The sequence below is a fragment of the Austrofundulus limnaeus genome, unplaced genomic scaffold, assembly GCF_001266775.1.
Source record: "Austrofundulus limnaeus strain Quisiro unplaced genomic scaffold, Austrofundulus_limnaeus-1.0 Scaffold7, whole genome shotgun sequence".
In the NCBI taxonomy this organism is placed as follows: domain Eukaryota; kingdom Metazoa; phylum Chordata; class Actinopteri; order Cyprinodontiformes; family Rivulidae; genus Austrofundulus; species Austrofundulus limnaeus.
In genome coordinates, this window is record NW_013952409.1 from 3238027 (window position 1) to 3250227 (window position 12201).

Sequence of the window (12201 nt, forward strand, 5' to 3'; positions counted from 1 at the left end):
GTACAGATACCCAAAAATTCTACTTAAGTACAGTAACAAAGTATTTGTACTTAGTTACTTTACAACTCTGTTAAAGACACAGAGGCCAATTTCAAGGTGTTTAGAAACGGCTATGATGCAAATTTATTTTTGATTAATACAAATAAACAACATTTTAATAACAACTGAAGTTGACATAAGCTGTGTTTCCACTTCAAAAGTGTGCCAATCTGTGTCGATATTCTGTTAATGTCGAAAAACACCGTTTTGCAGCTGCTGTGTTTCCGTTGAGTAAGAAAGGCTATTAAAATTACGTGTGAATACGTTTGTTCTCGCGATAAGTCGTTACAAACATGGCGGCGATGGATGTAAACACATAGCATGTTGCTACCACCACACTAGCGCTCATCATCAGAGGAGACGTCGGCGTCTTATCGAGGCTTTCGAGCGACAAAACCCTTAAACTTGGGAGCGGCTACGTATGCTGTGTTTTTGGGAAATTGTAGTCCATGATTTTACTACTTCTACGTCTACTTCCTGTTGTCTTCTTCTCTGTTGTCTTTTTCGCCAATAGAAACATCCGGTTGTTGATCATGTGACTCCTGTGATGCGAAAAAAGTGTTTCCATTACAGTTTTGCGAAATACATCAATTTTGATACGGCCGAAAAACTACTTTATCCTAGCGCAAATCCATTTTGTCAAAAAACACACGTGTTTTGAAATTGGTGTGTTTCCATTAAGCAAATTTATTTTTGCAATTCTAATTTGCACATTTTTATGGTCAAAGGAAACGCAGCTATAGTTACTTTATTCTGGTATAGAATTTAACTTTATGCCTGAGAAACATAATCCTGGCCTTTTAAGGTTTCAAAGTTCCAACGTAAACAAAAGGTCGCTAAATGATGTCATCAAAAAAACGTCATTATGTTTTTGAAGAAAAGTATTAATTCACGCAGAGCTACTTTTGGTTCTCTTTTATTCTGAAAGCACATTTTCTCGATGGATTTCCTTGTCATTGAGTGTTCCTGAGTGGCAGCCGGAGCCCCTCCCTCTCACCTGATGGGCGCTGTGTGGTTGCGTAGAACCCACCAGGACTTGGGTGGGTTGAGGTACCGGCACCAAAGCTCCCAGTCGAAGCCCTGAGCGGACAGCGGGTACTCCTCGATCTCGAACGTGTCGTACTTGATGTTGTCGAACGACGGAGACACCACGCGGGTCCGGTCCTCCTTTATCCTCTGCAGAATGGGTTCTGCCCTGAGGGACGATGACAGAAATGAATAAATACATAAAATACCTTTAAAAATGATGTGAATTAACAGAACAGTGTTTCTTTACATGAAGTTTTTACAGCATTATTTCCTCACAAGTTCTGCCTACATGTAAAAAGGTTGAAGAAATTTATAGTTATCAGAGATTAGCACTGATGTTATAAGCACAACACTGTATTATTAGGTTTTCCTTTTATAATGTTGACAATGTTTAATCTATTATGTCTTGATTGATATAGATTAGTTACATGTCCGAATTATAAACAACACATAATTAAAACGTTATAATGACATTAGATGAGACTTTAGTATGAATGCCTGTGATTCAGCCGTAGGTCAGTAGGGGGCGAACTCAGGCATTGAAGACCATGTATAAATGGAGGTACTTCCTGGTTTTTGGGCAGTGTGGTTTCCTGTCAGCTCCGGTGACAATAAACCCCATTCAGTTCCAGAATTCTGGTTTTGTATGGTTTTATTCCTTCTACAAATCATTTTATTTAACAGTGGTGGTTTTCATATTGACTTCAGTCTTTGAACACGTATTTTCTTACAAGGTGCTTGTGTTTTTTTACAGCTGCCTGTAAAACCAGATGACCYGATTGAAATAAACGATTAAAAAGCTTCTGCAGAATTTAAACATTCTAATAAAACTCAAGGAAAAAAGTGAGAACTTGTACAGAATCAACAAATGCTGAATTAATTTATAAATAAACATCAACTCAAATAATCATCTGACTTTATCTCACAGAGAACATTTGAAGACTTTGTGTTTCTAAAAACAAACCAGCTGCTGAGAAGATCCTACAGTTCATTAAAAATTAACACACGACGTGTTGAATGTTGGAATTTACATCAAATTATGCAGAATTAATTTATWTAAATGTGAGAAAATGGTAGAAGTTAAGAAAAAGTGTTATTTTGAACAGTTTTAGGGTTGAGGAAGACGTAGAAGAATWGATATTTTAACATCATTAGAATCATTTTTACTTATTAAATCTTGATGTTGATAAAAGTGACAAACTTGGTTTGGAAACAAACTTTCAGCTCAGAGGAACAGCTGTGTTTCCATTGCAAATGTGCTCAAAACTGTTGATATTCTGTTAATGTCGAAAAACAGTTTCACAACTGCTGTGTTTTATTTACGTAAGAAATGCTATTAAAGTCATGCGTGAATATGTTTGTTCTCGTGATAAGTCGTTACAAACATGGCAGCGATGGATGTAAACACATGTATATCGCTTCTGCGACACTAGTGCTCATCATCAGAGGAGACATCGGCGTTTTATCGAGGCTTTTGAGCAACAAACCCCTTATATTTGGGAATGTGCTGCGTTTTTGGGAAATTGTAGTCGATTTCACTACTTTCTTTTACTGTGGCTTGTCCCTGGCCCCACGTTGGGCGCCAAATGAAGGGGCAGATTGTTCTCTGTTATCAAGATGAAATAAAGATGAGGAGATGTCGCTTTTGGCCAGCCGATGGAGTTTTATTGAGTTCAGCAGATCAATACAACCAACAGAATCATCCCAACTGAACTGGTGTATTTAGAAACCTTTTATACCCAAACGGTTTTCATAACACAAATTCTACGTAACCAGGAAGGGTGGCCACTTCCAAGAATTGGGCTGGAAATTTAAGAACACCCAATACACACTTATTAAATCTATTTGTAGACTGTTTGATTATCTCACCTTTTACAGAATGCTTTTACCAGATGTTTATACGATCCTTATTCTGACCTTTTGCCCCAGCTCCTAACAAGTACTGCTACAATCCTCAACACTACTTTGATTTTCCTACTAATTCTACTTCCTGTTGTCCTCTTCTTCGTCTTTTTCACCAGTAGAAACAGACGGTTGTTGATCACGTGACTCCTGTGATGCAAAAAAAGTGTTTCCATTGCACTTTTGCGAAATACATCAATTACGATAGAGCCGAAAAACCATTTTATCCTAGCGCAAAAACATTTTGTAGAAAAACATGTTTTTTTTAAAATTGACGTGTTTCCATTGATCAAATTTATTTTTGAAATTCTAATTTGCGCATTTTCATGGTCAATGAAAACACAGCTAATGATGCTCAAACTCTGAATCTTTCAGCTCAGTTTTGATCAATGAAACTTTAAATCCATCTTTCAACATCATGTCTTGTCAAAAGATAAACTAGGATTAAAATGAGAACTTTTGATGAGTTAATTGACTCTGGACCGTTTGGCTCTCTTTGAATTTTGAAAACAATTTATAATCGCAGCTCTTTCAGCGATTAATTAAAGTTTCAGTCTCCTAACATTTACCAAAACWGTGATTAATAAGATTCTGATAAAGCTGCAAACAGAAAAATGAAAACAAATCCTGACTCCCACTAGGACAGACAACAGAGTTAATGTCTCATTTGTAGGGTTTGGACTGTAGGGAATCCTCTGCAGGTTGTAACGATTTGACCAACATAAAGATTTAGTGCTGGTTATTTTTCTGTTCAACAGTCAAAGAGAAAAACATCAAAGGATTTGAATAAAAGAAAAAACCAAAGAGGTGTCATTATTTAGCAGAGGGAGGTCCCAGTAAACACAGCAGAGTGAGTCTGGATTAGGAAGGTCAATCCAGCGCCGAGCGGCGAGGAGGAAACTGAYTCAAACAGAGGAGGAGTGAAGGTGAGGCCTCCTGAGGTCTCACTGAGACGAGTCAGCCGGGCGCTGAAATCTCACTTCCAGGAGAAAAACCATCTGCACACCACCTAACCTTTCCAATTCAATCAGCGAGGAAGTGAGGGAAGTGCYCAGGAAACTCAACCCTCCTGATTGCAGGCTCGGGTGGAACACAAGCATCTGTCCAAATCAGAGCCGAGCTTTGAAACTACTGAGCACAAAAAAAAATAAAATAAAAATCCCAAACATGTTTTCTAAATAAAGACCTGGTAATTTACATCGCCCGCTAGAATTACCAACAAATCCTTCCAGTYTGAGAGGAAAATAATCACGTTTACATCCCAACACAGAGATATTAAAAAGCTGCGGAAGGAACGGAAACGAGGAAAAAAGAAACTCCCAATCAGTCCTGCGGGACAAACTGCTAAAGGCTGTCATTTAAATGCAAAGTACACTCGAATGTCCCCGGAGGACACGGAGCAGACAGCGTGCCTCATGATCATTCAGGTTTTATCACTTCAGTCCCTCCGAGATAGAAAACACTGATAAGAATATTCAAAAGTTCAGACATTAGAGATAAGAGGAAGGACTTYTTTATGTTGCACACGGCTTCTATGAGCTGAATCTCATATCTAACTTTTTGCAGTTTTACATTTAATAGATAAATAGTTTAATAGCTGTTAGACTCTATAACCTCCACTGCTTCTATGCTGTGTTTGCAGTCACCAACTCTGATTTTTAGTTTTCACCAGTGGTGGGCAGCGCTAATCCAAAAATTAGCTCYGCAATTTCTAAAGCGCTTATGAAAATAGTTAGGACCGCAACTTCAAAAATGCTTATGTCATAGAAAAATTAGCATAAGCTAATTTTAAAGCACAAGTTCAATTTGACACTTMCTAGCTGACAATTCATGTACAATGTGTGCACAACACTGCCAACTAGCGGTGTATGAACCCTTGTGCAGCTTAATCCTACAACAGCGCATTGATGGGGATGTGATTTCCTGAAACTTTGGCTCCTGGTGTAAAAATTAARAAGTTGTTGAGGATTGCTAGTTCGGCTGCTTCTTTGTCTTTTTCTTTGTTTGTTATAGATTTTTCATTAAAGAAGCATCAATAAAGYAATTTGGAAAACTGAAGCGATGCATTCTGGGTACATGACGGACTGACAGGAAATGAAAGCATGGGGAACAGGAAACTAGTATCTTCCCTTCAAAATAAGAGATTGGATTTGAAAGTTTTTCATGTTTCCATTGGATTTTAAAGTTTTCCAGTTCACCTGAAACTCAGACTGAAGAAGTCTCTTGGATGAGAGACGAAACGTTTCACTAAAGAAGAACCCATCCAGAGGACCAACTTATTTTTTTCTTTTTGATTTTTTTCTACCTGGTTTAGGACGTTTTCATGTAGTTGCTCCAGTTGACCATTAAATGTCAGTCTTCACCAGCACAACATCTTTAAATCATTTCTGAGTCTCTAACCCCGTTGGCCGATTGCTTTTGAGCTCCAGTGTTTAAACTTTATTTTTTTAAAAAAGGAGCTCCGATTGTAAAGTAAAATAAATCAATACATTACAAACGTTTACTGTTTTTGTTATTGCCTTCCTGCTATGTAAGCAGACACAAAGCATTGTGGGAAATCAGAACCATGGCCGAATATCCCTACCCAAACAAAAAAATTTTTAGTGTCATCAGCAAACAGAACACATTTAAACAACCCTGATATATTTACTAAATCATTTACATACAAAATAAACAGCTTTAGTCCAAGTATARAACCCTGAGGAACTCCACATGTGATACTACTGAGTTCAGATCTTATATCATTTATTTGAACAAACTGTTTCCTATTTTTCAAATAACTATGGGTAGCTTCTTTTCAAGAAGAATTTCAAGAAGAATTGTGTGATCATTTGTGTCAAAAGCTTTCTTTAAATCAACAAAAACACTAACACAGTACTGTTTTTGGTCAACAGCAGTTATCTACTATTTTGGCTCAATGGACCAAGATGTTTGAGTCTGAAGGGACATAGTAGGGTTATTTTTTCATTGCAATTTAAAAAAACAAACTGGTGCATATCTTTAGAGCCCACGTAGTTTTATGTAACATCTCATTGTGTAATATCTTTTTCTGATGCACATGTTGTCAAGATGAATAGAGAAGCACATTCAGAGCATCTCACATGAAGGAGGATTATCGTGATAAGAACCAGGATATGAAACACCCCGCAATTACTTGTGTTTGACTCAAAATAGGCAACACTGCAGATAATTACAAAGAACAGCAGAGACAATTAGTAGATCGTGCAATCAGTGCTTTGTGGGTAATTATACAGCAATTTCTCAATTTTTACAAAAAAAAAAATTAAAAATACATTCTGAATAAATCAGAAATCTGTGAGAGGGTGGGCGGGTTTTAGATCAGAACAGATGAAGAAGTTGTTTGGGACAGGAAAAATTAAAAAAAATATGTGGAGAGAGAAGCTGTTTACAACATTTGTTAAATACTTTGTACAAAATGAGATTTGTCACTCACACACAGCTACACTGATTCAATTTCAACACTAAAATTTAAGTTTTTTTAAAGTGTTCTTCAAAAGCTATGTTTTTTTGTGTGTGTGTTTCCAGCAAGTATGGTTTCATTAGTCATATCCCAGTATCCCACAGTGGCAATATGTGGGAGGTTTGTGTGGGATTTGTGTGTATAAAGAGACARAAAGTGGGGGATAAAGAGCTTGTGTGGGTGGTGGAGAAGCGGGGTTAGGAACCTTGTAAGTGTCTCTTCTCTAATCTGGAACACAGCAGCCAACAAATGCTCTTTTGGATCGGACCCAGACATTATAATGAAGTCTGTGTGTGTTTGTGTGTGCGCGCAGCGAGACCGGCATTCACAAGTACATAACAAGCAGAGTGTGTGTGTGTGATTCAAAAATGAGAGTTGGATATTTTTCAGGCTGTCAAACTGATTAACAGGCGCGAATCCCTGCTGTTGTATCTGAGTGTTTTCAAGAGACTGAGGTGATGAAGAGCCCGTGGCTAAAAGAGAGAAAACACCTCTTAATTTCTGTCAGAAAAGCTGAAGTGTTTCAGAAGAATATAAAAATTGATTTTGATTTGATTTATTTATTTATTTAACAGGAAAAGATTATTAAAAATAAAGCCTGACTCAGCATAATTGCTGTTTTACAGCAGGTTCCTGTTCTGCAGCACATAAAACACTCAGAATTACAGCATCACAATAACATTATTATTACACCATAGACACAAAGACAAACAAGCATTAAACAGAAGTCTTAAATGTTGTTTCYGACTGGTTAAAACAGAGTCTGTTACATCCGTGCCTTTAGCATAGAGCTGGGTGATACGACCCAAATATTATATCACGGTATTTTCAACAATTACACTGGTTTCACGGTATTTTGACAGTATTTTTTTTTCATCACAGCTCAGCTGATAATAAAATGTACAAATGTTGCTAATTGACTTTTTTCTTTTATTGTACCTCTGTCTGTCCTGATGCATCTCAGTAATCCACGTAAAAAATTAAAAAAAATTGTATAGGTCTTCTGGACGGGTTCTTCTCTAATGAAACGTTTCGTCTCTCCTCCAWGAGACTTCTTCAGTCTGAGAGTTTCAGGCAAAATTCAGGCTTTTAAGCCCTGCCTCCATGTGACTGATACTCACATCACCTGGCTATCGTTGACAACCTAATTAACACTTATTGTTAACAGGGGGTGGAGTGATACTGGCAACAGCAGCACTGTAGGAGGGGGACAACTGAAAACGGAGGCCTCCACCTCTGTTTAATGATGGACGGTCTTTCTTCACAAAAATGTCTTCTTTTACTCCTCTCTCAAACCAACGTTCCTCTCTATCAAGAATGAGAACATCCTCATCTCTGAAAGAGTGACCGCTGGCCTGTAAATGAGTGAAAACTGCAGAGTTCTGGCCATTAGATGTAGCTCGTCTGTGTTGGGACATTCTTTTGAACACCTCTGTCTGTGTCGCTGTTTTCCTCCTCTTGTACGTCTTTTCTTCTCTGCCTGGTTGTAAACAGTAATCACGTATTTTGGACCGATCGTGAAGGATTGAGAACAGATCATTATTGAGTCGTTGTGTGTTAATAAAACTTAAAAAGTCAACTCAGCTCTACTACAGAACTACTTCCCCCTGGCTTTTCACAACAGAAGTACTTTAAAGTCTCCATTATAATGKTGTGTGTTAAATCTAACCGTGCACATCACTAAAGAGGTGTTTACTACGTTCAGCGATGGTGAACACGGGATTTGTGTTTTTTTCTTCAGTCAGCTAAAACACCACCCTCCAAGTTAGTCCAACAAGCTGCTCCAACAATAACGGTAGCATGCTAACGCACATAGTGGTGTTGCGAGGAAAAGTGTCCCCCGGGAAACAGTTCACTGGTGGCTGTGACGAAACGCTCTGAACGTGTTCAGGCTTTTTACACCGTTATGTCCGGTATTCAGAAAATTCATATCATAACAAAAATAAAAAACGGTTTTCGGTACAAAACGGTATACCGCCCAGCACTACTTTAGCACTAATGTCATTTGTCCACTGATGAAAAACAGTAACATAGGCCGAAATTACTACCCGATCAGGTGAGGTTCTGAAGCCAGTCAGTAGCTTGCTGTTCTTTTCTTCGCTGAATGGCGCACACTTCAAGGCTTGAATAACATGTCGGACACGAGCATGCTCACCAAAACCAGTAGCTCCAGTTTGATCCTCAACTGAAAAACAGAGCACGGCTGATATTGATCCAAATAGGCAACAGGGAAGCTGGTACGCCTCACTTGTTAGATTAGTCGCTCCGTCCCGGCTCCCACCGCCACGCGTCCAGGCCGGCAAGTCCACCCCAGGCGCTCCGTCCAAACACGAGGGACAATCCGAGGGCCGAGGGACTCCATACACATCCGCCACTCCACCGAGACACGCCGCAACAGCAGCAAGCCGGAGAAACCAGCCCAACTAGCAAGGTAGATGATATTTACCAAAGTTAGGATAACTTATGGTCGAAGCTTGTATACACGCCACAGGACGCTTGTGTGCTGTTGTTTTTCGAAAATGATGTCCGTCATTTGCGTCTTTGATATTCCGTTTATGTAGCATACAGAGTAACAGCAACACTAAAGCTGAGGTAAATTTGGTCAAAAACAGACCTGCAGATGCCTGTAAAGCCAAATGGGATGTATTTTCCTGCAGCGATACTGCACAGCTACTAGGGGTGTAAGAAAATATCGATACACTGAAATATCGCGATATTTCATTTCCTGATACGATATTCTAAAGCCCTGTATCGATTTTTAATTAAGGTTTAAAATGTCAACCTTCTTGCCAACCGTTCATTTTTATGTTGTAGTTCAGCCTCTGACCACTAGTTGGCAGCGGAGAGCCAGCCATTTGGCTCCTCTACCTCTTAAGTGCCAGAGAGTAAGAGTAGCATTAGCATTGTAAGTAAACATTAGCTTTTCTTGTTTTTTTCAGTAAGAGGTTTTCATTTAATAGAATTTTTGGACAAAAAAATCGCAATATATCGCAATATATTGCCTTGCTTACAGTATCCCCATATATCGGGATATATCGTATCGTGACCCCTCTGTTATGATATGTATCGTATCGCCAAATTCTTGCCAATACACAGCCCTAACAGCTACATACATCTGCCGCCATCTTCTGCATAAAAAGAGTCTCAATAGCTTCATCATGGTGATGGACTAAAAACATAACCAAGTATGCTAATAGCAGCGCTAATTAACTAGTCATCCTCTAACACGGGTCTTAATGGATTCATTAGGAAATATYTGGGCTTTGTGTCGCCGTCCTTGTGCTGACACGCCGCAACACGTAGCTGCTATTATTTCAAGTCCTTCTCCAGAAAGGTTAAGAATGTGAGCAAATTCTAATGAATATTTTTTAATTAAAATGCAAATGAACGGAAAGGACTTCAACAGTCTTTGCAGATTTACATGCTGTAAATAGGAAACATGGTCTCATTATGGGAACAGGCGGGAGGGAACGTCTCRACCTCGTTGGACTGTGGCGAAGTTTTGTGCAAGCACGTCGGCTCTGATTGCACAACAGATTCAGAATCGACAAGCTAACACGTAGCATCCATGTTTACTTCAGTAACAAGCGTGCTGAACGGGACGTCTCGTTATCTTCTGCACACGCAGGACAAAGAATACACACTGGAGTCTGATGGAGGTTGCATTTAAAATATATGAACAAACACTGGATTTGTGCAAAAAAGAAAAATCAGAAATAAGCAACAATAGCTGCAGTTTGAACATAGCCTTAGAACATTAGCAATCATCTACACAGCTGCTGTAAGACAGAGAAACTATGATACTGAAATAAAAAAGAAAGGAGAAATTTCTCCTCTAAAAAACCGTTTGACATGTTCTCTAATCTCTGCTGTCTGAAAACCTTGAACAGTACTGTGGTCGTTGTTCCTGCTGTTATTGTGGACATGTGTGAACTAACCATGAACCCACGACTCGCTCACAGACTCGCCTCTTTCTGTTGCACGATGACACTTAGCCTGAAAACCTCTCAGACCTCGGAGGATTCTCCAAGGTTAGTGGGAATATAAAATCATCAGATCTGAGTCATAACAGGAGGGATAATATCCTCAGCAGCTTCTGCAGGCTTATTTTAAGAGATTTACTTTTCAGTGTTAAACAGGAACATTAAAAACGTGCATTTTGTGCCATGAAACTTCAGCAGTGAGTCGTGAATACCTCCAACTGTACGACAAAACATTAAATACTACAAATTCAGAAGACTAAGTTCAGAAAAAAGCATTCTTTGATGACATCAGCTCATGTTAATGTTATCATCAGACAGCTTTGATTAAAAAGACACAAAGGAAGCATGCTGTTTGTAGTCAGTGAGTATAGTTTGGCAGAGATTTTAGAAAATAAGTTTCTTTAAAGTTCCTGTGRCATGCCCTTCAAATACAAAAAGTTAAAGAAAAYATTATTCTTAAGAAAATTGCCATAATACACATGATTTTACACATTTTGTCWCATAAYTGGCTTATCTTCTTTTGGATTTGCCTCAGCCAAAGTGAAACAGGAAGTGACATCAAAGGGGAACTCATTAATAAAATAAACGCTCTGGTTTTTCTTTAAAACAATTAAATTCTGACTCTTCTTTGTCTCTTTTTGTTAGAAACTCAAAATAATCTAAAGAAACATCAGATTCTTCTCCACAGTCTGTTGTTAGCTGTTGTAACAACACTCTGTTCACACGCAGACATTCCCCTTTGACATCACTTCCTGTTTCTTCACAGGCAAATATCTCAACAACTGTTCATCTCAGCGATGTRAAATTTGTTTTGCAACATGTTATCAATGTTATCTTTCCAAAACTGCCTTCATGTTTTTACAAAAAAAATGATGTCACAGACCCTTTAAATGCACTAAAATAATGTGCTTCATCAGATCAGCAACACTTTCTGAACCGTTTTAACAAAGAGCTACAGCGTGTTTAACGCAAACAACAGAGCTGAAGTCCTGACTGAGTGAAACTTGCTGCTCACCAGCCGGTGTTGAACTCCACGTGTGCGTCGAACAGAGCCACCACAGGAGCCGAGGCCGTCCTCCAGCCACTGACCCTGGACCTGATCAGGCCCTCCTGCTTGTCGTGGYGGACCACCTTGACGAACCCGGGGCCGTGCTGAGCGTTGGTCTCATCCACAAAACTCTGCAGGTGCTCCTTCAGCTCCACTGGAAACAAAAAGACTTCATATGAACTCAGCAAAGCTGCTGCATTGATTCAATCAGCACACTAACACCTAATTAGCACCTTTTGCTAATGAAAAATAACGTGTGTCATGCATGTGCATAGGTGAGACAGAAGCTATTTCAGATTAAGAGTGCTCATGTTTGCCTTTTCTCAGTTTCTCCAGATTAAATTATCATTCAATTACACTTTTATACACAATAAAAAATGTGTTATTCAGGCCCTAAAATGAACTTTTCATTATAACAGATTTTAATGTTGCTCACTGCTGAAGAGAGCAGAGCAGAGAATAAAGTTGTGTTATCTTCGTATGCATCTGAGGATTTATTTCAGAGACGCTTCTTAGATTTAAACAAGTTAAAAACTGTGCAGCACCATGAACACAGGTAACATTCTGCCTAATTTTAGCTTTCAGACCCGACACCTGCTTTATTCAAATACAGGTTATTTGTGTTGAATCCAGACATTTGGATGAATTGTTCCTCTGAACCTGTTTGATACACAAATTGTTTCACGGTGTTATTTGTTAAAGGGGGATTGGGGGGGGGG

The 12201-nt window shown here is 38.9% G+C and overlaps 1 protein-coding gene across 1 annotated transcript in view; it reads right to left on the reverse strand.

Moving 5' to 3' along the window:
- The window catches only part of LOC106535964 (polypeptide N-acetylgalactosaminyltransferase 18), a gene marked incomplete at its 5' end in the record, with an annotated part of 198638 nt that overhangs the window by 55476 nt on the left and 130961 nt on the right, over positions 1 to 12201 (reverse strand). Inside the window, 2 exon segments of the mRNA XM_014033117.1 lie at positions 1037 to 1234; positions 11450 to 11636. Of these exon segments, the coding sequence (XP_013888571.1) occupies positions 1037 to 1234; positions 11450 to 11636 (385 nt within the window).